Source organism: Cygnus olor, chromosome 2 (assembly GCF_009769625.2).
Source record: "Cygnus olor isolate bCygOlo1 chromosome 2, bCygOlo1.pri.v2, whole genome shotgun sequence".
NCBI lineage: Eukaryota > Metazoa > Chordata > Aves > Anseriformes > Anatidae > Cygnus > Cygnus olor.
The window spans coordinates 42,876,615-42,902,652 of NC_049170.1; the positions used below are offsets into that span (position 1 = coordinate 42,876,615).

Genomic DNA, 26,038 nt, shown 5'->3' on the forward strand with positions numbered 1-26,038 from the left:
TCTCTATTAAAATTAATCTTGTTTGACAGCTAAAAATGAAAATATATTTTTAAGCAAGCCTAATTAACTTAACCAAAGAAGCATCTTTAGTAGTGCTGATGACCTAAAATTTCCCCTGTATTTGGCATTTATACTGGCAGTACAGTGCAGCGACCAGAAGTAGACAGGCTGTGGCAAAGGAGCGGTGCTTTTCAGATGAACTCTAAAGGTGTTTGTTGAACTACAGTGGAAGAAGGAACCTCTCCAGAAGTATCAGGGAAACATTCTTCAAGAGCACTAGATCTCTTTCTTGGATATGTGCAAAAATAATTATGCATGTTATTAAAATGCAATAACATGTATTTCTGTTCTTTGTTTTCTCTCTAGGTATGGGAAAATTGTATCCACAAAGGCAATTCTTGACAAAAACACAAATCAGTGCAAAGGTATGTGTAAAAGTCTGCCCTATGAGTTCATTGTCTGTTTGAATGATTGACTGGTGGCTTGACTGCCAAGGCCTTGGCTCCAACTGTGCAATCAACATAATGTACGGTATATTGCAAACATATTTAATAATGCCAAAGCTTTGAGTCTTGTTTCCAGTAACATTGCTCATTAATTTTTTTCATTAACAAACAAAATGAAAATCACAAATCAGAACAAGTATCAAATTGCTTCGGCAGAAAAGTAAATTACCTTCTAACCACATAGTACCGTCTGATTTGAATGATATCATCATTGATGCAAATTGATTTCCTATATAAAAACAAAAATTTTCCCAAGCAAAACCTGTTTTTTTTTTTCTGGTTCTGTGAAGTCTTGACCTACACTGTCAGAAGAAGAAAATATTCTTTATGACACAAATAGATCCAGTTGTTGCAATACCAAGGTATGATACGAGATATAGTTAAGTGATTCCTCTTCCAGTTTTACATTCATAAGTTTTTTAGTGAAATATTGCACATTTCATATTTTTATGTGTGTCTATGTATGGCTAAATCTGCATAGATAAATGTTGGCTAATGTGTAGAATTATATTAGGTTATTCATTTAACAGTCTGAAGAGCAGTCAAGTGTATGGTGGGAACCTCTGCTTTAAAATGTCTGTCACTTTATACTAGTGATATTCAGAATCCTTTTGGAGTAATAGGATCTACTGAAGTGGATTCTTCTCATAAGAAGTGCATTCTGGACAGCATTTCTGTATGAGTTACTAAAAGCACTGCATGCAGAAATATCTCACTGGTGGCAAGATAGGGTTTGAAGAGAAACAGGAGAGAAAGATATGTGGGCAAATTTTGAGAAAGTTCAAAATCCTGTCAGCTGTGCCAAAGATGTTATTGATGTTTGGAGAAGTGTGTGCCTTTATCTCTTGCATGCCAGCAGCAGCATTCATTAGCTACTCAAAAAAAAGTAGGTTGTAAGATTGCAGTTCAAGTCTTGGAAATCTCCATCAGCCTAATAGTTCACGAGCCATCACCAGAAGTGGCACTACCATGCATTCGCTTTGGTTAGACTTGTTTTTTTTTTTTTTTTTGATAACATCACTCTGACCGTATTTCTTTGAAAATCACACTGGGAACCAGATTTTTTTGTTTTGTTTTGTTTTTTTGTTTAGCTTGTTTTACAGAAGAATACCCATGTGGAAGGATGAGTTTGGCCAAGTGCAGAAGGCCTGGGGTGGGGGCCCACAGAGGTGAGAGCGGCAGTTTCATAGCTAGGAGGAGATGGATGTACCTGCCACTGGGAGGCTTGAGTTTTGGAGGCAGGGCGCTGTCTGGGGACCTGTAGAGAGAGGAGGATTTGCAAAGTGACAGAGCTACAAAAGGGCTGAGTGGATCAAAAGGGCCCTGAGCTGGTTTGACAAGGAAGAAGAGTGCTACAATGAGCAGGAGTATGGTTAGATAGGATAGGCTTTGGGATAGCGGTGGTTTGGGTTGAGACCCTGGCGTAGGAAGAAATTGGGGTTTAGGATTAAGGGAGCTGCAGGGGCTTGATTTGCTGATGTCAGGGGTTAAAAAAAAAAAAAAAAAGTAGTCCATGATCAGGTAGGTTGGAGTAAACCTGGGTCGCTCTTCATTGTCCCACACTCCAGCTAAGACATTTCTTTGGCAACAGAAATGTTGTATTTCCCCGTTCCCACCATACACCAAGACTGAGGTGTTCTCTCATGGGTCGACTCCACCATTTTTTCAGCTTTTATTTTAAATTTGTCCATCTGAAATGGCAACACAAACCAAGCGTATGGAGTTGAATTTGAATTGGGCTGTAAATGTGTTGAATAAATAAATGAAGTCTGTGGAAAAGCGAAAGGTATTTGTCTCTGCTGATCTTGGTTGTCTGAGACCACTCTGCTGTCACTATAGATGCTTCAGCTGGGTGGCTAAAAGCTGGTGGAGTGAATCAGTGAATCTGGTGGAAGCAGGCTCATAGACTGGTAACCACTCCCACAAACATGTTGTCGTGTGATATAGACTTCTTTCTATTCCCTTTGCCAGTGGAAATAAGAAAAGACATGGATGTACTTGCAAAATACAGAAATGTGAAGTGAAAACATTGTAAAGAGCATGAATGGTAAAAATTTGAGAAAGACAAACATCTTGGTTTGGTATTCTTTATGTTGTAGTCTGTTTTGATATTATTGTAGTAGGGGCTATGTAACAGTGAGTTGGAATTTTGTAAAAGTTTGGTTTCATGCTGTGTTTTTACACTCTAGGGCAGAGAGATATATTTATTTGTATTTTCAAAGATGGATCTTTATGACATAAGTGGTGCCATTATAAGATCATAAACATAATTGGATTTATTAACAGTATGCTATGTGGCATAAAAAGAATAGATGTTTTGCTTCTTGGGTATGATTTCCTTCCTCTAGCAAGATTGCTGGGGAAAAAAGAAAAAAGAAAAAGTCTGACAGGCATCAGAACTGGAAGGGCCCTGAAGAGGTCATCTGGTCTGTTCCTCTGCCTCAGGCCAGGATCAGCACTACCTAAGCCACCGCTGACGGATGTTTGTGTCACCTGTGCTCAAAGGCTTCCAGCAGTGGAGATTCCACTAGCTCCTCAGGCAATCTGCAATAGTGCTTGCTGTCCTTGCTATAATAAAGTGTTTCCTAATGTCTAACCCACATCTCTCTTTGTGCAGTTTAAGCCTATCGCTTCTTTTCTTATCCCCAGTGAATATGCAGAGCGGTTCATCCTTTCCTCTTTACAGCAAACACATATATTTGAAGACTGCTATGCATCTGTCCCAGCTTTTCTTTAGGCTGAACACTGGTCCTTTCTCTCCTTCCTTAGAGGCAATCTGTTTCAAGTTTCTGATTATATTGCACTTCATCGGTCTCTCTAATTAGTTCACTCTAATCTGAAGTCCTTAGAGCCTGACACAGAATGTCAGACAGCCTGAATCCGACCATTTTAAATAGTGTGGAGAAGTTATTTTAATTTGTCTTCTCTGTGATTGCGTGGCTCTCCTGTTTATTTATACATATAAATAGCTACTTATATTTAAAGTATAGGTAGATTTTTGAGGGTGTTGTGTGAGACCAACAATGTTGATTTATGCAAAGAGATTCTTAGAAGCCCCATGGTTCCGTTATTCTTTTCTCCGGTGCTGCTGCCAGCCAGGCATTCCTTATTGTGTGCTCTGCTTTGTGCTGTTGATTATTCCCTCCTAAGGCTAGTACTTTTCATTTGTCTGTATTGAATTTTATCGTATTTTTTTCCTGGCTACTCCTTAATTTGCTAAGATTATTCTCAAATCTTAAGTCTCCAGAGTGCTTGCAGCACTTACCTCTTTAGTATCCTCTTCACAGTTAATAAATGATTTCTCTAATCCACTGGACAAGATAATTTGGAAAAGACTGAGTAATAACAGACCTGAGAGAGACTTTTGAGGAAACCTTCTCAGTATACCAGGTAGTTTAACAGTGAGCTGTTGAAAACTTTTAAAATTGGATGTGCCAATCAGTTTGGCACCTGTGTCACAGGACTTCTAGACAGGTCGTATTTCTCCTGTCTGTTCATGTTATGAGAGACAATCAAGGTTTAATTAAAATATATGGTACTTCCCTATCCATGAGACTAATTCCCTATGTTTAGATGGAGGTACGATATGATATTATTTAAACTTGCTTATCATGATATGGGGTACTCATCACCTGATGCCTGTGAGGCTCTGTGAATAGATTTATGTACTATTTGTTCTAGGATTTTTCCAGAAGTTGAAACTATATTGAGTGTCTCTAATTCACTAGTGCCTGCATCCAGACCTTTAAAGCAAACAAATAATCAACAGGCATTTTGTTGGCTCCTTTCCAGTCTTTTGGCTATCACTCATCTCTCTTAAAGTATGAGCTATCCTGTTAAATGAACACATCATTCTGTGAAGTTTACACAGTGCAGTAGGGTGGATTACATTTAAGTAGAAGATAGAAGAAATTATGTGATTAGAGATTTCAAAATCTATTTCAACCTCATTTGTGTTTTGTCCAAGGTATAGAGTAGATCTGAAAATGTAAACTAGTGAATATAATGATGTAATGATTTCAAGTACCATATGTATCAATGTGCAGATCTGTTAAAACAGGCTGCTGGTTAGCAAAAAGCGTTAGGCTTCCCCTTCAACAAATGAAGAACACACTCTGAAAAATTGGACTTTAAGTCATTCTCCAGTATTCCTCACATTTTTAAAATGATACCTGCAACATTCCTGGCGTGCTATAGTGAATAGTGTCATCTGAGGATTTTTGCATGGTATGAATTAAGGAGTCGGGTCTAAAGAAATCATATATGCTTCAAGGGAGTTCACTAGGGAAACCTTTTGACGTAACCTCTCATTTTAAGATTACTCTTTGTTGGTGGCATAAATGCTAAGTGAGGCATAGTAGAAAAAACAATCTCTGTGTAATAGAACAATATATAAAACAAAATAAGCACAGTCATGACAAAATGGACAGAAATCACTGAACAAAGCAGGCAACAATCACATATGGAGAATAATGAAAAACAGACACATGATTCATTCAGATGTTCAAACACAAAAACCCTAATGAACAAGTTGGAGAGTTTTGGCTGCTTTTGCTTTTTCCCCTCTCCCTCTCTCCTTTGCACGTTTCCCTTCTGGGTCTACTGCATTTGCTAATTTAAAAAGTAGGGGAAATTAAATAAAAGAAGCCATTCAAGGGAAGCGTTAATCTTAAACACGTAGACTCTTCTCTTTCCAGTGCTCACCCCCCGCCCTCTCCAGACTGGCTTGCCTTTGATAGACCTACGTGCTCAGAGCAGAGGGAATGAGTAATGGTTGTTTCACAGTACAGTTTCCATACCTCATAGCAATGGAATACAGAACAGTTAATCTGCCAAATACACAAGCCCATTTCTTAGAGTATGAATTACTGTCATCTGCATCTGCCCTTGCAGACACTTTAATTGCATGCATACAGATTTACTTCCTGGTTTAATCAGGAGCTCATATTATTTTGTGCATTTTGCTAGGACCTTAGAAGATGAGCCTGTAAGAATGACTGAAAGTCGGAAATCCCACCTGTGGGAATTTTTTTTTTTAATAAATAAAAACTATGAATCACAGTAATGTGTAGGAGACAAACACTTCAACTGCATATTCTTCATTTTATGTATATTTTTTTCAAACCAAGCGTGACTTGATTTGTTGAATAGTAAGTGTTTGTCTTAGGAGAGAAATGTGCCTAACATGATGAGGAGAACTATAGAGACTCTACTTATAATTTTAATATTTCATTATGACATTTTTTCTCATCAAGAATTTTTAGCAATGATCTATTCACTTTTTTTTTATTATTATTATTTTAAATACATAAACTAAGGAAGTAGATACACATTCATTAGGTGATTTTACGGTCAAAACATGCCGTGAGATCATCTATGTTGACCCACCATATATTGCATAATTTTATTTCTCCAGTTTCCCTGCTATTTTTAGACCGCGAGTTAAAAATCTACTGTGACCTATTTTATAAATTGTGGGTTTGTGTAACAAAAACGGGATGACTGCAAACTTACTGTAAGTATTGGAGATAATTGGAATGACATCATAAAGTGCTGCTTTGTAACTTCCAAAAAGCCTTGTCCAGCCTTGTATTTTAAGTCAGTGGAGCTATTCATCTTCTTAAGTTTACCTGCATCCCTAAGTATCCTAATCAATTGGAGCTTAATGAGGAAGAGGTTTCTGGTCCGGTGGTCTGATAAACAAAACTGTGTAGCATATAACGAGATACCTTGAAGTGTATGTTAGGCAATATACCTTTGTAACTTTAAATTTTGGGAGGTAATTTTTTGCACATAACCTATGAAGATTAAAGCTTATAATGTGATCACATTAATTTATGCATTTTCACTTCGTATTTATTAATTTATGTTATTCCTTTTGTACTTGAGATGGCAGAATTTGGTTGTGACTAGGAACATGAAGCAAGTCAATGTAAAATCATAAGTTAGTGAAGAAAGAGCTAAGCTGCACAGAAAGCTATTCAGTTAATAAATTTTATTTATTGGGAATAAGCTAAAATTGCAATAACTGTGCTGTGTTATTTATGATTCTCAAAATTGCCATTTTGAGAGAGAAAAAAATCCAGCCAAGTAGGTCTGTGCCTGATCACAGACTGTAAACTGTTCACACTAGGAGGGCATGCACAGCATGCTTCAAGGGGAAATGGATCTTGTAGAAAGTAAATAATTTGTAAAACAGACTTATTTAATTTTGAAACTCTAGACTTGTGTAAAAATAAATCAATCCTATTTTCAATACCAGGATAGACAGCAGATGTGGTGATTTTTTGTGCAATATCATTTGTTTGCATTTTTTTCTTTCTCTTTTTTTGATCCATTCCAAAGTTTTACATAATAAGTGGAATAAGAGTTCAGAAGTTATTAAAAGCGTAGCAATATGCAATATCTTAATTTGGTGGGTTTTCTGACACTGAGGCATTTGTGAAGACAGTGTAGATGCTGAGTATGGGTCGTCACACAGCAGGTTTTATGTATGGCTCTGCTGCGTCTCATTACTGAGCTGTAGCAGTTCTAGGTCTCTTGAACAGCAAGTATGAACTACACTGAGTAGTGCCACTTCTGGTTAGCAAACCAACTGATAAACCCAAATCTCCTGCATCAGAAGGACAGAGCCTTTGGTGGTATCAAGTCCCCAGATCAGTCCTGCTGCTGAGGTAGCACATAGTAGTATAGCATCAGTGCCCTATGGAAGTAATGCAGAGCTCTCCCTCCATTAGTCATTTGTTTGTTACTATGAAGGCTTGAAAAATGTTCTTCCTTAAACATCTAATTGATTTTTGTTTGTTCTGAAACATTTCAAAATAGTTAAAGAAAAAAAAATTGCCATCCTAAATATTTTTGGAAGTCTTAAGGTACATTTAAACATAATGAAGCTGGTTGCTTACAACCGGTAAATGTTTGGAGTTTTTTTTTTTTAAAAAAAAACTTTTATTTCACTCCTGTGAGTGAAACTGTGAGCTTGAGATTTTTTTTTCCTTTTAAGTTAAAAATCGGTATCATTATGTAATCACATGAAACTAGGAGCCAAGTCTTTACGAAAAACACCAACAGGGATGATCAAAACAAAATGAAAAGAATTGGCAATAAGAAGCCGTAAGGTTGTTCAGATAACGCTTCAGTGTTCTAAGTTCACACCTTACCATGTCAAATGGAAGGGTGTTTGATCTGCAGGCTCATGAGCTATAATGCTACTCTACAAACATAACCAATTAAAAATGTTGTGAGGTTGTAGATGAACCTTTTTTTAAAATAAAAGTGTGTGTGTATATTCAGAAATATATATGGAGCTGCCTCTTTTAACTTACAGGTGAAGTTTTGTGGATGTTTAGGTAACATAAAGAAGCAATGGCACTCAGTGGGAGCATGTGATGCTATAAAGTGAAGTATTTTCCTGGCACCTGTTGTGTTGGCCAGCGGGTGTTATATGCATCTTGGCAAACGTGTGAGTGTTTTGCAAAATCTCACTTAGCTTGGAGGAAACTGTTCTCCTATTTGCATGTTTTTGAATGCCTTCCATGTCTGCTGTAGTGAAACAGCAGGGTTTGATGAGTCGTGCCGAGCAAGTCACTGTAACCGGAGTGTGCCAGCACTGGCCGATGCCCTGCCGTGGTGAGGACCCGAGACATACCCACCTCCATGTCTGCAAAATCTTACTGCACCTCAGAAAACAGTCTTGACTGCATCTAAGCAGTGTTCTGTCTCAAGCAAGTCCTTTTAAAATTGCTTATTGAGTTTAAAGCCAGGTCCTCTACAGAGGAAACTCCTTTCTAATTAGTTCCCCAGACACTTTCTTAAACGGCTTCTTTGCAATTAAGAAAAATATTTCCTGGGTCATTATCTTTTCATAAATGAACTCATGGCCTAGCAAATATTTTCTGTAAGGAGACCCAAGATGCTCAAGTATTCTGTGACATATCTAATCTGTGATTATTCTTAATTTACTGCTTCCAAAATTTGTCGGCCCATATCAGTGGTAAATAATTGGTTTAATTTTTTTTTTCCTTCTAGAGAAATAAAAAAAGTAAAATTTCCATTTATACACAGTGATTAATGTTTTGAGTCATTGGTCTGTATAAAACTTTGCCAACAGCTTGGCATGTGTTTGAAGTGCATTTTGGGACTGGGTAATGCTAGTAGGCTCTTAATGATCTCAGCAGATTTGGAAATATCTATTTCATATCACAGAACTGAACAGAAGAGAAATTTTGTTGACTTGGAACAGCAGCTTGTAAAGCTTGTTGAAGCCTTACTTGTAATGCATTGGCTTTTTTAACTGTCTTGCAGAATCGTTTTGCTTAAACTTGAACTTCATTTTTTCTGATGCCATGGTGCAGCATCTTGCATCTCAGTAGATCTGTTTGGCCACTGGTTGCTTGAAGGCAGGTCATGTCTCCCAGAAGTAACAGATGAGAAATTGGTTGCTCAAAAGTCTAAAGACCTTCAGCAGAACAGAGCTGAATGGTGGAACCCCTCCAGATAGTCACAGAGGAGACATTGCCCTGCTCCTTAACTCTGCTGGAGCCGATTCCATCACACGCTCTCAGAGCATATGCATATGCAAAACAAATGCTTAGTTGATGTAGTGACAATTTGATAATAAATCCCATCGACAGACACTTATTGAACACGGTTACTCAACAGGAACCATTCTGAATCAGATCTGTTAATTATAGCGTGACTTCACTTTTGCATTATGCCAGCAATCAGAAAAGTCATCATTCGCATTTTCCCCTATTAGTGCACATCCCTGGCTTTTGTTTAGAACAGTGGAACTATTTTACCCAAGTGAATTAAGTAAATGGTAGATAATATACTGTGAAAATAAAACACTAATAGACCATGCCATCATTTTTATTAAATCTGTCTTTCTGGGCATTTAAGGGCTGCCCGTCTAGAGATGGCATGTGATAGCTAGAGTAGAAATATATGTGCAGCACAGGAGAAAAATCATAACCTCTGGCAATAAAGATGTGGCCCCCTCAACACTGAACAAAAAACTGACCCACACCAGTTCTGGAGAAGGAACTGGTGGGCATTATTAATATTACTCCATCTATTTAGGTTATGGTAGACATACAGCAGTAAAGCTCTAGGTGCTAATCTACAGCACATAAAACAATTGTATTGTACAAAAATTAATTAAAAGACAGTCTTGTCCTATGGACTTCGCAGCCCAGGGCTTTGAAAAAGACCGGTGTCCACAATTAATTTCAGGTACTGTGAGTAATCTTATGACTTTGATCAAGTTAAATAACATTTTTAAAAATACTGAATTCTCAAAAAACCAGCCAACCAACCAACCAACCACCACCAGCACCACCAACAAAACCCGGTGTCTCTGATCTCCTCAGAATTCTCATACATTTGGATTTGGATAACATTTAGTGATTTTTTTCAGCCAAGAATGTTCTCAGGAAAGCTAAATTTATATATGAGAAAAGGAGGAGGCCACATTTGGGGTGGTAGAAACAACTCTCCTGCTTGATGAAATAGTTTTTGTCTCACTGGATCTTCCTCAGGACCAATGGTAGGCTGATGTTTTCTTCCATTAGAGGGCAGCGGTGTGATATATGGTTTCCCTGGACCCTCAAATTTAGGTTTGATTAAAAAATTACAGAGTTCAATTTTTGTCTTCTTTTTTTTTTTTTAAAAAAAATGTATCTTTATTTGGTTTATAAATATCCATGCACACACGCGTTGCATTTTTCATTTGCATAGAATTTTTACAAATAATTGGCCAGTTTCAAGCAAACATGAAGGACTGGGAATTTCAAATACAACAGAGTTAACAAAAGTTTTCCAAAAATTGGCAGCTATATAGAGCGGAGATTCAGTGCTCCGGTGGATGGAACTGCAGAGCGAGTTTTGTTTTTATCCACTTAATTTAACTACAGTAAATTGCTCCTTCCTCATCTATGATAGAGCCAGAGCTTTTGCTGTTCTTGCCCAACAGGGAATTTGGGAGGGAGCTATGGGTGTTGGAGGGGAGGGTGGAAGCAGGAAGGAAGTATTTGGGGTTGGGTAATTGAGTTGCTGCAGCAAGTTGTAGTGTCACAGTTGGGGTAGAACATGGGAAGAGGCAGGAAAGGCAAGGCTCAAATATATAAGAAAGCAAGATTCAATTGCTTGAAGAATATTCTTTTTTATTTTGAATAAAGGAGAAATAATTTATTTTTTTCTTAATATGATCTCTGTAAAGATCTTTCAGCCTCATGCCCTTGTTGTGTGTGGTATTAGTTGTGTTGTTGTTGTTTATTAACTTATTAAATATGGAGCAGTAAACACCATATATGTTTAAATGATTTAAAATAGACTTGTTGCCCTCCATTTTTTTTATTAATTGAATACTTTTGCTAAGCTGTCTGCTTTCGGAGCAAAGGTTGCAGCCAGAAGATGGGGGTCGATGGGACCTCCATTTAAATGCATGTTATCTCTATGTTAATTGCCTGCATATTTAGCCAACCAAGCATGTCATTCTGCAGAAAGTAAAGGTTTTTGTGGTCAACCTTTAATTGTGAAACAGCAAGAAAATGCCTGAGTGACGTGGTTTGCCTGAGGTATCTTGGTTGCTCTTGTCAGTCACTTCAGCTCACAGTAAATTGCAGGGTAAATTCCACATAATTGATGGAATGTATCTTTGAAAAAAAAACAAACTGAAGAAAAAACAGCGTTCAAAATGCAAGTATTTAATTTTTGTATATTTGTTGCGCATTATCCTAGTAGTTATTTTTCTTTTTAATAAGGCTAGATTTTATTGATAGTATAGATAGTTATTACAGGAAAAAAAAAAGTCATGAAACAAACATTAAATATGCCTTGGGTTTTGGAGACAGATACATATTTATCAGGTTGGGTGAATATAAGTTCTTACATCAGAAAGAATTGCATAGCTCCTGCTTGCCATGCTCTAGTTTCTTGGTCTGTTACTGTAAAAGAGTTAAAATAGTTGCACTTAAAGCGGAGGGTGTATTCCTTGCAACGAGTCATTCTGAGATTGCTGGTATTAATAAGTCTCTGTCTTGCAACTCTTTGTTGTGTTTTCTCTAGTCTCTAGTAATGGGTTTGAGGTTTTGGAACTTAAAATATTTCGGATTGCTACCTCTGTCAAATTTGTTTGAATAGGGTAAGTCAGTTCAAATGTAATGAGCAAGGAAGGGCTGACAGAGAATGATATGCAGATATTTCTGCAGCATGTTCTTTGTCTTGCTTCTTTCTCCTTTTGTAGTGATTTCTGGAATTCAATTTGCTTTTTTTTAGCAAATATAAGTCTGAGATTTCTATGGACTGTTCAAAGAGCATCATTTTAAAATGTGAAACTGGAATTTTCTTCCACGTGCATCACTCTACATTTATCTACATTTAATTTCTTCTACTGTTTTATTACCCAGCGCCACATATTTTAATAAGGTCCTTCTGCAGTTATTCACAGTTGCTTCCCCCTCCTCCCCCAGTTTTCTCTCCTAAGTAATCTTGTCACCTCACTGCTTAGCCTCATCTCATCTTCTTTTAGAAATAGGTTATGCAGTATGGGTCCCAGCAGAGCTCCACGTGGAAGTCCTATTGGTGCCATTCCTCTGTTGTAAGAAAGACCATGCCCTCGACCCTCTGTTTTTCTCTTCTAACCATTTGCTTATCCAGGAACTTTCCTTCTTATGCCATGGCTGCTTAGTTTCGTAAGAAACCTTTTGTTGGGGACCTTGTCAAATGCCTTTCAGAGATCCAAGCAGACTATATTAGCCAGATCACCCTTATCCACAGGCTTGTTGACCTTTTCAAAGAATTCCAGTAGGTCTGTGAGGCAAACCTACAAAAGCCAGGCTAACTCTTTCTACAAATTGTATTTCCAGTGATTTTACTCTCTTTCTGCAATTTCTGATAATTTGACACCAGGCTTACAGACCTGTGGGTACCTGGATCTCACTTGGAATCTTTTTGGAATAGTGTCACCACATGTCACCTCCCCATTCAGCAGGTAAGAAGTTGATTTTATAAAAGAGGCTGCACACCTCTTACTAGTATGTGTAGTCAACTATTGAGTCCTGGAGCTCTTTTAGAACTGGCAGGGTGAATACCATCTGTTGTTGCAATTTGTTACTGCTCACTTTTGTCAGTCGGTCCCATAATCTCCTCTGTGGTCATTTCAAATTAGGAGTTGCATGTGGTCTTCTGGGCTTCCTAAGCAGCTGCTCTGTGAAATAGCACCAAAAAATGTGATCTTTGCATTATAGTCCATTTTGACCAATATGCTCAATTATTGAAGTCCCTTGTGAACACTCCACTTTCTGCCCATACTGCCTTTCTCTGTCTTCCTCTACGTGTTGCTGTGGGTGTTGTCATCCTGGCAGGGCACCCAGTAGTACAGCCTCAGCTCTCCAGTAATGCATAATTCCATTCTTGGTGTTTAGGCTGCACATTTCACTCCATGTAGGTTCCGTGTTACTTGCTGCCCTGCTTAACCTGGTTATTTCTCCACCACCCGTGCATGGCCTACTCTGTGCCGTGCATGTTATATTTTAGCGGTTTGCTCGTTGCCTCACTTTCACTGGATTTCCTAGTACCTGAGTGTTTTCTTACAGTAGAATGTATTCCAGCTCACCTATCTTATTTCAAACATTTCAGGTAGCTCCTAGTGTTTTGGTTGTGTTGTCAGCACCATGTTTGAGTGACTCTCTGGTTACTTTCCTTCCCAGTATGACCACTTCCATTTTCTGGCCTGTTTGGCTTGTGAGATGAATAGATGTACTGATCACCCTCAGATCCCCTCTGAGGTTACAAACTCCCTCATCTGTTTACCTGATGAGAGAGGCTGTTGTCGCTACAACTCACTGCTTCCTTCTGGTTAGCTCCTACTTCTAGAAGGTCACTTTCAATGCCAGAAGATGCAAAGTCAGCAGGTGTCAGCAGGGCAAGATCCAGAGCAGGGTTGCATCTTGCCTCACTATCTGAATGCTGCCGTGAGCTGCTGGCTGCACTGACGGACTCAGGCCTGCTGTATGACAATTAGGAAATCTCTTCTGTGAACCTCTCCCTCAGCAGGGTTGGGCTTGGTCACTTGGAAGTGACATCCCTCCCATTTCGCCACCCTGCTCTCAGGAGCCAGAATCTCCCTCTGAAGACCCTAAATTGTCTGCATAATTTGCCCACATGTGTAGCTCTCCCACGGGGAAGACCCAGAAATGATAGTTGGTATAGGAAATGTGGTAATTCCCACCTTCCTTAATTTCTCTCTGAGCATGTGATAGGGTGGTTCCTTCAGCTGCTCTCTATCCACGTCATCTGTTTGACCTCTCCTCCTGGTGCTGCCATAAGGACAAAGGCTTGAGTGCTCTCCTCCTTCCATGCAAAGTCCAACTCAAGCTCTTAGGGTCTCAGCTTAGTTCTTGGAAACACCGGGACTATCCTTATTCAAAAGAGCATAAAGAAAGATTGGTGGGGAACAGAAGACATACCACTTAAAAGAACATTTACAAACCCCAAAACAAATAGAAAAGGCACTGCCTGTGAGTAAATCAATGCCTGGTATATATGCGTGCAAAATGCTGGCAGCAACAGTCACCGAGGGTATACAGGCCATGATTAAATTACAGGTGAAATATGGGCGAGCGTTTCTGACCACCAAAGCAGCTGAGTATTTGTACAGGAGGTGGAGCAAGCTCGGTTTTTATGACAGAAGTTGCTCCTTCGGGAGTGGGGCCCAGCTCTCAGGCTGAAGCAGGGGCAGCCGTCTCTCCTGCTGTTAGCCAGGCTGCCTGGCTGCTTTGGGGTGCTTTTGGAGAAAGTAGGAGCTGCAACGGTTTCCAGAGACAGCTGAAATGCCAGGGAGCAGGAGCTGGAGGAGGGAGGTCTTGCTGCGTTCTGTTGCTTGCTTGCAATTCACTTGCATATTTGCCAGTGTGAGGCCTAGGAAATGTCCGTAGGTTTGCACATTGAAGAAAATAAAATAATTCCAAAATTGGTTTTGTCAAATTAACCTTTGAAAGCCCAGCAAGGTGAGATTGCTATGTTCAGGGAGTGAGGATAAGGCAGAGGAATGGATATGAAATGCTCTTCTCTTATTTTATCTGGAAGTCCAGACTATCACTCAGTCATCTCATATTAATAAGGCTCATAAGAAAATAGGATTTTCAGATTATGATTTTAAAGCCCCATGTTCCCACTGTGTTTTAGGGAAGAGTGAAAGCACATGTTGCCCACAGGAGTAAGTGAAACCAGAAATTTCATTTCAGTTTAGACAGTCTTTACTGACACTCTGCTCCTGGGTTTGGCATTCCTGGAAGGGAGAAGAGAAGTGGAATGTAAAAGGGGAGAAACTTTCCAGTCAACATTTGGTTTGAATTTACATATTACTGAAAAAAAAAAAAAAAAGGAAAAAAAAAAAGGAAAAAAGTACCATTATAATTCCACTGTTGTTCCACTTTAACCTCAGAAACACTAGCTGTTCTGTAAACTTCACATACGCCTTTCATTTTATATGCTACATCGGTGTGTCTGCGTCATTATTTTATCCTGGTAAATAAGGATTTAAAGGGAGGAAACTTTGCAATACAAAAATACTTGGATTGACATATAGAAAACTGTGCTTCTTTATTTTAGTTATTTATTTTTATGAATTAGATAGCACCCAAAATTCCTTAAAAGAAAACAGAAATAAGATATAATGCTACAACTTATCTCCTTTCAAGTAAATGTCCACATGGAGACTGCAGATCTAGTCTGTGCTATTCAAGGGATTGTAAATCTATGAGTTAGGATGAAGAAGGACATCAGTTGCACTGTACAGAGCAGTGTTGCAAAGGAGCTTGTGAAAGATATATATATATATAAGTAATTTTTGCATGTGTGTTGAACTACTTTATTAAAAGTTGATGTTTCAGTCCATTTCATATAATACCTTGCATCATTATAATGTAGGAATAGATAACTGTGAGCATTTAGATGTATGTTACACAAGTTATAACTCATAAATAATAACTGCAAATATAACTTTGGTCTAGTGATAAACTTTCCTAGAAAGAGTAATTTAATTATAAATGACAAGATCGACGTTGGCATTTGAAGTTGACAGTAGGGTTCAACTCATTAACGTTTCCATTTCGCATGTGTCCTTTACTCTGCTGTCTCAATTTCCTGAGTATAAAAAGGGTCACATTAGGATGTGTATAGTTAGCATTAGATATGTGCTGAAGCATGCTCCTTATGAAGGCCTTGAATTTCACAAAAATCAATCTTCATAAAATGTATGAGCTCTAGAGCTCTAATACTTCTCAGTTCATTTTAGGACAAAGGATGCATAAGCTCACTATTACAGCACCCCAAATGTTACCATGTATAACGAGCCCTACACCTTAGTATTTTTTGTAGTACTGTTAGAAATATCACAGGCCTGAGGATATGTCTGAAAAGCTTCCTCTCTCGTTTGTAATGATGTAAAGATAGTGTTCCCAGGTCTGATGCACTTGGAATGAACTTGGTCATTACTGCCAGACTGTGTCAAAAATGTTATCTCCATTATTTCAATAAAACCCTTGACTACATGCTTAAGATGATAGCCTCAAGGAGTAGGCGTAGCACTCACTTGAAGGGGACTTGGCATTTATGTTGGCTGGCCTGTGTGCTCGCTTTAAACATATCCTATTTGGATCCCTTGGATCACTTTTTAGATTTGGGGCTAAATCTTCAACTATTTGTCAACTGCTCTTGAAAGTGAGACACAGACGCATGCAATGTATTATGATTACATGCCTCAAAAACTGTGGTATTTTGGGGAAAACAATACATTGCTCATTTTGATAGATGCTTACTTGTTCTTCTTGCACTATTGCTCTTGAAGCTGCACACAGATACCCTGTGATTGGAGTACACTTAATGGATTATTTTGACGCACAGTTCTACAAACCCGTACTTCTATTGGTATGATTGTGAGCACCTCCCATGATTATTAAATGGGATCACCGTATGAGCAAGCACTTCTGGAAGGTTCACAGTTAATGCAGAAGAGGAGAGGACCTTTTGCTTTGCAAGCTTCTGAGAGGAAAGAAGGTATTTTACACCAACTGGCAAAGAGCTTACAGGGAACAGTTCCAAACCTTCAGAAAAAGTTTCCCACAAAGACTTTTTTTTTTTAAAGTCATGCTGCAGGAATTAAGTTGGAGATATCACTGACCGAAAGGACATTTTTTCTGAATGAGCTGAGAACCAAAGGAAATGACTCCAGGGTTTGAAATCCTTTTATTTCCTCTGTGGAAGATATCTGTGCAGCTGAAACTAACCATTCTGGCTGGACGTGAGCCAAACTCTATGGGAACTCAGATTAGGAAGTTCTATGGTCAAAATAGCCATTGAACAAATTGCTTCCAGTTTAAAGACTCAAATTTCCTGATAAAGCTACAGCATTTAACCCTTCCTTTTTTTTTTTTTTTTCCACTTGGGTGAATGACCTGCCCATTATTAGACACACACTGTTCATCCAGTTGTGATCTCTGCAGTGCTCTCAGAATTGCCTGCAAAGCATTTGCTAAATTTTACTCTTACGTGAGATAGGCAGATCAAAACCTAGAAAAATTGTTGGAACGGGTTCAGGCGATGTTTCCCACTTACAATAGCAGTGAGACTGCGATAAACAAGAAGTCTGATTGCCAACTGCACCGTGGCATTTTTGTCTCGCAGCCCTTTCGAAGAGATGTGTTGTTTTGTTTGGTGGCGGGGTTAGCTGGCTTGCTTGGCCTTGGTGGACTGAAATGAAGAAGCAGCAGCAATAACAGTTGTGCCTCCAAATTGCTGTATTTACTCCAGGAAGCGTTAAAAACCAGCATGCTGTAACTAAAACACTACGCCTGGCCTCTGAATGTTGTGGCATTGGCTTAGGATTTCCAAAACAACAAAACGCTTGAATTAGAATAATGACATTCTGCTTTTTTGTTTACTGAGTTCTTTCCGCATTGATTTCAAACTGTTTTGCCTGTGATAGGTATGGGCATGCTCAGGAAGCCTGGGAGGGTGGCAGAGAGAGTCTGTGCTCCAACTGGGAACAAAGTCCAGGTGTGCTGGTGCGTCCTCACCGTGCCACACACAGGACTACATTGGGCCAGTCTTTTCTGCCCCCTCACGCATATGCACATCTCTTTTCCAAGAGGGCAACGCTTCAAAGCACAGCTGGTTTGGTGAGGGTGTAGGCTGTTTTGGGCAGTTCTCAAAGAGGATGTTGGTGATTGTAATGCAGTCATAGGGATGTGACAGGATGTTGCTGCATCCGCTCTTTCTGCCCTCACCAGTAGTGCTTTATTCCCTGAAGCGTGCATGCCTTTGTGCATACTTTGTATATAGTGCATTAATGCCTTTGCGCAACCTAAATTTAAAAGTCCTAAATCTTAGGCAGGTGTTTCCATCATTTCACCTGAGAGACTAATTCCCGGAATAATAAATCTCATTATTAGTCTTTTTTTTTTCCTTTCTTTATGCTCAGCCTAAATTTTGCTTTTCCTAATTTAATCCCACTACTCTTCATTATCCCTCCTCCCCTACAACTTGGCACCACACTAATTAATTCATCTCCCTCTTTGGTTTTTGCTTTTTACCCTTCAGTATTATAGTTCAATGTTATAGTGTGTTCCTCTTTCCTTGTATTTACTCAGTCCAACAGATATATTTTAGCTCCAGCAATCTTCCCTTGTAAAACTGTTCCTGCTGACCTCTATTCAATGTTATTGTTCATCAGTTAACAAACCCTCTGGTTTGTTCAGAAATTGCTGGTATCAAAGTGATCAGAACAAGATGCATTACCCCAGGTAAGTGTTTGAGTGACATTATAAATGGTGATTTTATATATCAGTGCCCTTAGACCATTTTTGTTTTTCTTTTGGGCATTCTTTTTTTATTTGAGAGGGAGATTGATCACAGTTTTTATGATCAGATTTGGAATCAAACCAGAGTCTGACATTTCTTAAGTGTACTTAGGAAGTTCTATTCAATAAATATTTCGGGCATAGGTGATTTTAATAATTTGATGGTGTTCAAAGTATGTTATATATGTGGTGACCTGGCATGAACCTTTCAAAAGGCTCAGTTTACATGTCTCTCCTCTTCTATCAGTACTGTTTCTGGAATGACATCTAAACATTGTGAAGGCCATTCTTTCCTACTCTGTCCTTCAGTGCTAACATGAATAATCAGCCTCTGTTATTTAATGACATTCTCTCTTGTATTTGTAGACAGCTATCACACCTGCCCTCCCTCATTTTTTTTTTTTCCTTTTAGTATATTCAGTGTCCTAGACTTAATATGCTGGTGCAGGTAAACTAAGCGAGACACTAATGAAACAAATATTTAGTCTGTTGTTAAAGTCACCTGAATTTGACCAAACCTTCATTCCTTCTCTCACTGACCAAATCCTTTTACAAAAAGTCCTGTAGATTATCATTTAAAAAAATATATATTTTTATAGTATGATCAATAAAAAAATAAGCCTTGTGGAATTTTTAATTTTATTTTTTGACATTTTGTCACTTGACAAAGTGGAATTCCTCTCTGGACCATGTTCCCATGGATATTCTGAAGTCATGCATTTTAAGTCCTTACCTTAGAGATGATGGAAGACTTAATACATGGAACAGGAGCAATAGCAAGCCCCAACTGGAGAACTGTCACAGTAATGAACTACTGTTAGCCATCAAGGTTGTGCTTCATAGGCATGTGAAACAATTTTGCAGTGTCTGTATTTAAATGGGTTGGTAGTAATACTAAATTGTTAATAGTCAGAACTTTTATTTCTTAACATAGTTAAATGAATTTAAGATTTCCACATAGGAAATCTGTTAGTCTATTTTGAAATTCTTTCATGGAAACTGAAGCTACGGGCAGAGGGAGGAAAAGCTTGTCTTTTATCTGTAGTCAAAGAGAGAAGTATTGTCAGAGCTAGGATTAAGCTTCCAGAGTTTTCTCTGCTGTCCCAAGTGCATCTTACTGAACCCTTTGCGAATGTCTCCAGGAGGTGCAGAATTCACAAACGGACGAAAAGCAACAAGCGTTTAGACCAGAAAAGACTGCATTAACTGGAGTAATTAAGAAAACCAAATGGCAGAGTCCTTGCAAGTGAAATATAATTACTGAATGGTAACTGTATAGTTTGCATTTTAAAGACCTATGCAGTAAAACACCCTTTAAAAATGGAGGTGGCCTCTTTAATTCTGTGTTGGTTTATTTTTGTCGTATTGCACAATGATATCTTTCAATACTTAATTAAGTATAAAAATTGCCAATTTATCTACTAAAAATATGCAGCAGTACCCTTCTTGCAAATAACAGCTACAGTGACTCAGGTGAATAAAAATGCAGTCGTAGTGCCGGATAAACCCTCAGAGATATGTTGCCATGCTTATGCTTTTGAACTGATAATGTAGTGTGGTCATACATCTTTGTGGTCATTTCCCGTTTATATTTACCCTCAGTGAGTTTTAGGGCTGTCACTGTTCGTGGAAAGTACCATTTAGATTAGTGTGAGACGTGTTAGTTTTGGAGGGAGTGGAGTATTCCAGCATTTGCCGTCAGAAAGAAGCAGCCTGGTCATGGTACGTGGCTGTTTTAGATTTAAATTAGATCAGCTCAGCATTTTGTTTTTCTAGAGAAAATCAGATGAACTGCTGAATGTAATGTTAAAAAATGACATTTTTTGATAGTTAGAAAAAACAATTCAGACAACTATATTTCCTTTCCAAAACATTGACTGGAATGCCTATGTTGTTCCTGGAAAAGCTTAAAAATACATGTGTATATATATATGTGATGTCAGAATGTACGTAAAAGTGCTGTTAATTAAGTAGGCTGCTTTCTTGTCTAATCGTATCATTGAGTTCTGAAAATAGTATTGTCATAACAAATTGCTATACATTATTTATAAATATTAGAAATTCTGTGATTTCTGCAGCTCCCCTCATTTTTAAAAAAATGTGTTGTTTTGAATTGGACATTTCAGGAGGGCTGAGCTTGAAGGAGATCATCGTAAGCCTTCTAGTGAAATACTAATGCATATTCATTTACAGCTATGGCAATACATTTTTCTTATTTGAAAACACTTTGGAAAATCTTGAGTTTTCAAGATTGGGAGTTTGGGAGTAAAAACAATCATTCTCTAAAGTTTTGATTTCCTGGATGTTTTAAATCACCACACAGAGCTGTTTTGCGCATGGGAAATACTGTAGCTGTGTAACTGTTGTGATTGAATGTGGGAGGTATAAACTCCCTTAACCTGAGAGCATCTTCTTATCAGACCTATCTTTTCAAAAGTGCAGAGTTTGCAGCAGTTCCCATCAGTCTAGTTTCTCCCTCCTTCCTCCTCCCCCTTTTTTGTAACTCTCGATCTGATTTCCTAATCTATTGTTGCAAGCAAAGCTAACACACACAAATCCCACAGGCATCTCTGTCCCCACATTTACGGTTTCTAAATTGCTATTCCTTGACTGATAACTCTTTTTTTTTTTTTTTTTTCTTTTTTGAAACCACCCAGACAGAGGTATTGCCAGTGGAAATCAAGAGTCATTCTTCCAATGTCATTAGTTACTACATTGCCATGAAACTTGTTTGGTAGTAGATAGTCCCTTGGTGCTTGGAGGTGTAAGATCCTGCAGAAGGATGGAGGCAGAGCTGGCATTGCCATGTTTCATAGTAAAGGATTAAAAGTGACAGCCAGCTCTTCCCTTGACTGACTTAAACAATCGCTATCAAAATGAGTATAGTCATGCTGCGTTCAGTCATTTTGCGTGGTAATGTATGCTAACACCAGTGATGGGATAGATGAGATGGTGTTTTATATTCATTGGGCTGTTTAGCTGGGAATCTGCTAGTCACGTGTCTCCTGTGCTGTTATTTTGAGCAATATTCTTCACATTAAGCTTGTTCTAAATGCCTGAAGTACTGGGAAGCGGGGGAGGAAATTCTCTTTGCAGCACTCTCCACACTTTTTTTTTTTTTTTTTTTTGAAGGACAGGTTGCTTAACTTCTCTCTGCCTCAGTGTTTCCCCATCTGGTATAAATGAGAATTATCTATCTGTCTTGGATTCCTCCATGGCTTGCATTGCTGAAGTACCAGAACAGTCTTGGATGTATTTGGTCTTCCAGCACTCCAGGATGTGGGGGAAGTACCACTAATCCCATTTTACAGGATTGTCGTGTGTAGTAGAACAGATTTTCCAGGCCAATGTTTGCCATCAGACATTTTTCCTTCTGATTGGCCATATATAATACCCAGGAAAGGAGGAGGAACTTCAAAGTAGCACGTGCTTTTTTTTTTTCTTTTCTTTTTTTTGTCATCCTGAGTGAATGTGTCAGTTGTGTGGTTGCGTTGGTTAACTCTAAACCTATCACCCACCTTGGCTAACGTAGGCCCTGCTTACATTGCAATCATGATTATTTTTCAGGAAATAGGCCATGGCACTGCCCACACCAATGGCATTTCTCAGTGAGCTGGAGATATTCCTCACCTGTTTGGAGCTGTTGGCCAAAGGTGCTGTTTGTACAATAGCTAGCCACTTTGATTCCTGGATTACAGGAGGTTAAGACCAGAAAGAACCTAACCTTCCTTTTTATTTGGGGAATGGTGGCCAGTGTAAGGATGGGAAGTGACTCCATAAATGACCAGATATGGTAATGTTTAAAGTATAGTCAATCATGTTTAAAATTAATTTAATAATTACTGTTCTGAACAGGATGTAGGATAAAATAAGTGTCTTTAATGTGGCATGCAACACTGATGTCTTCTACAGCACCAGAGGGGCTTACGTTGTCCTTACAAACTCACAGGAAAGATTGCTGTCTTTGCGGTTGGCATTGCTGCCTTTCTTTCCCAAGAGAATTGTCTTGGGGGAAGTGTACAAGGGAATGAGCTTGCCCTAATACTCAGAACTGGGTGGGAGGAACCCCAAGGACAGTGAGGACTGAGATGCTCCCAGTTCTGGGGGAAAACAGGATCCAGGCTCGAGCTCAGCCTTGCAGCCCTCTTTTTTCTTTAACCAGAGGATATCTAGGGTAAAGGCCTTCAGTCCTGGGACACTGCAAGACAGGACAAAGTCCCAGTATGAGTTGTGGTATTACATTTAGGTTTCCCTAAACCCTCTGTACAAAACTATCATTAGAAAGCACAGATCCTAATTCAGTGTCCCCAGTGTTTTCTTTCTTGCAATGTTCAGATTTGTCCACAAAATTAAAGTTAGAGCAATCTATTTGGCTGCTCAGTATCCGCTTGAATTTACAGGGGCTACTTGCTCCATGTTAATGCAGAGCATTCTGGTATATTCATTTGCACAGGAAGGGTTTTCTCAAAGCCTAGGAGCAAATTTGGAGTTGTCCCTGGGGTTTAGGTCTGTTGTTGTTGCATTGCCCATGTGCACCCAAAAGAAGGTACTCTAGTTCAGGGATCCCTGGTTTTGACCTTGCTCAAGGGGACACGCACACGTGTGTCTCCATGGGGGAAGCACAGGGCACAGAGGGATGAGTGTTTTCAAGGCCCCAATTTACTTTTTGGACTTGCCAGTGTGTGTACTGTGGGCTGGTGTTCAGCCTTCATTTCCTCCCTCCTGCTAGAGCCAAGGACAAACTCTTATCTCTCAATACATTAAACCTGTCAATGTTTGACATAAGAAACAGAAAGATTGATGAATGGAATGGGAAGCAGCTGCTTTTTGGGGTGTGCTGTTTTGTAATTGATAGGCCACCATTTCTTTAACAACAAAACCTGTTTCAAAGGTGTCTTTTCAGTGATGATTTAAGGAGTTTTAAAAGAGAAAAACAAGTTCTGTCATGAACACCTATAGTGACCATGGGTCACCATGTATTTGATGACCTTTAGGTCTTCATCAGTAATGACTTCTAATGAGGGTGCTACCAAGGGGATTTGAGACAGACATTTCCAAGTCTTTTCCCAAACAAGTTTTATAATACTTCTTTTAGGCTGTAGTAGAGCATTTGGAAGTCTGGAGCCTGCCCTCTGTTCTGAAGCATGAGAGGAGCCCTGTCAGTGCTCACCTAGGATTAGAACCTGAGCTCTGGGTTTGGAGGGATCACTCTGAGATGCAGCGTGGATCCTCTGTTGATCTGGATCCTTCTCCTCGCCCTGCAGAAGTGAATGCATTGCATACCCTGCTAGGGTGAAGGGTATGCAACTGCTTTCTGTCTCACCAGCTCTCACCCTCATTGTCCCTTCTTCTCAGCTCCCGGAAACCATGCCTGCTTTTACAGGGCAGGCAGCCCACTCCAGCTGAAATTCTGCAAAGTCTCCTTTTCTCCAGAAAGGCCTTCTTAAATCACAGCCCAGTATTTCATACCTGGAACGGTCCTTTCAGCCACCTGCCTTTGTATATTGATTTAATGTTATGTTTTTAACAGAAATAATGTGAAAGGCTGAAATTGTAGGACTGCTGAAGAATATATCAGAGTAGGCTATGCTTTATTATCAAATCTCTTTAAATATCCTCTCTTATTAGTGGCAATAATTAATAATTAGGAAGGGGGAAATCTATTTTCTAATTATTTATTTGGCAGGAAGCTTTTTCTAGGAAGATAAGTAAATACCAGAGGAACAGTGGGTTGAAAAATATTGTGCAAAGTTTATGTAAACAAATTATGCAAAGATAAACAAAAAATCCAGAGTGTGGGCTTTTGGCTCTTGATTAATGAGCTTTTCCGGTGTTTTGCTGGACAGGATCACTCGGTTGCACCATGCTGCGTACAAAACCCTTCTAAGGCTTTGTGCATCTGCTTCTGGAAATCTCTCACCCAAGATACTGTTTTTATTTTAAAATCCTGATGTGTATCAGAAGTGCAATGGGCAAATCAATCTTGATATAACTTTGAGGTCATTGGCATTTTACCAGAGGAGACTTTGGTCCCAGCATCTCTTTTCTTGGAAGTGGCCACCCAAGTGCAGTAGCAATGTATTCCCAGGCATAGTATGTTTCTTCTCTCTCTCTCTCTCTCTCTCTATTTATTTTAATTTAATTAATTTATTTATTTTTTGTCTTTAGCTATTTATCTGGACACAGTGTGTCCTTGTTTTGATACCACTGAAAATAATAGTAGAGGATGACTTTTCCCTTCCTACTGGATGGTTGTTTTCATCTGTTTTTTAGGGTAAGCTTAACACTGGTAGAACTCATACTGCTGTTTCAAAGGCTTTGTAGGCAATAAATAGTGATCAGATCTCTGTTCATAACATCAGGTGAAACAATTCCTGTTCTCTTTTACATTTCAAGAGAAATAGAACTTTGTTGAAAGCTCTGGTACTGTCATCTGAAACTTTCACATTGCTGTGGCATTTAGGAGCACAGAACACTGAGTTCAGAAACAAGGATTTTTATTTAGCCTTTGTTTTAAACCACAGATTTTTATTTTGTTTCTAGATTCTGGAGGGCAATGAGTATCCACATCATGTCACAAGTAAACAGGATTAAACCTAAGGGGAAGAAGAGACTCCAGTGACTAAATCAGGATCTTATGATTACATATAGCAAATACATGTGTTTAGTAGGGTTTTGGTTTTGGAATCCAGAATATGGTGGCAAGGATAATGTAGTGGTTATCTATCAGTGCTAGCCCCAAATGTTCTGTTACACTTACATCCCACATTAAAGTAACTTGTGGATTTGCATTTTCAGCGTGTTTTGCGTATTTGTTTCAGTTCTTTAACAGTGCAGTGATTCAGCTACCCTGAAATAACACATGGATAACAGCTGTAGGAAATCATGCAAAAAATTTATTAAGCACTAGACTCTGAAATTGCCTTTTTCCACTACAAATGCACTGACATCTGGGTCATATCTTCTGGTTAATTCCAGTGCCTTATAGTGTAACACACGAACAAACGAGGAAAAACAACACAGAATGCACAAAAGAAGGAAATAAAAAATTAGTGTTCCTGACATTTCAGACATTGTACTCCAGATTATCTTTCAGATTTTCTTAATAAACTTACCTGAAGGTCTGTCATCCAGAGGAGATGACTACAGAAAGCCAGTACGACAGAATTGGCTACCAATATCGTGAAGTTTTGAGGTTTATTATTATCTGCCAGTCAAGTCAAAATTTCAGAAAGTATGTCCAGGATGTAGAGGCAGGTGGCCTCCGTGGGTCTTGTTACTGGACATTGAAAATAAGAGGGATCAGAAACCATTCTCAAGTTCTCTGAAGGCTTTTACAGTGAGAGATGAACATAATTTCAAACAGACTGTAACAGACAAAGCAGCAGCAGTTCCAGCTGTGTTCTGATTGACTGTCTGAGTAGCCTGAAATTTATAGCTATGCAATTCTTTGGATGAAATTGAGATTTGTAGGTCCACTCCATACATAAGCTTTTGAGCACTAATCTGTCTTTTAATTTACCGAGGTTAACGTGAGAAAAACGTGGGTGTCCTCCAAAGTGAAAAAATACTGCGATGAAATATGCAGTCTTTCTTCAGCCGGTAGTTAGCTTAATATGTATAACATAGTTGCAAAACATATTTATTACAGGCTTCATGCTGTCAATGACA

The 26,038-nt window shown here is 38.8% G+C and overlaps 1 protein-coding gene across 16 annotated transcripts in view; it reads left to right on the forward strand.

Annotated features, from left to right (window-relative positions):
• RBMS3 (RNA binding motif single stranded interacting protein 3) overlaps nucleotides 1–26,038 on the forward strand; it is a 708,023-nt gene that overhangs the window by 386,397 nt on the left and 295,588 nt on the right. For all 16 annotated transcript variants that reach the window (XM_040549120.1, XM_040549111.1, XM_040549115.1 and 13 more), the window contains one exon: nucleotides 367–425. In XM_040549120.1, the coding sequence (XP_040405054.1) occupies nucleotides 367–425 (59 nt within the window). The remainder of the gene's footprint in view (nucleotides 1–366; nucleotides 426–26,038) is intronic.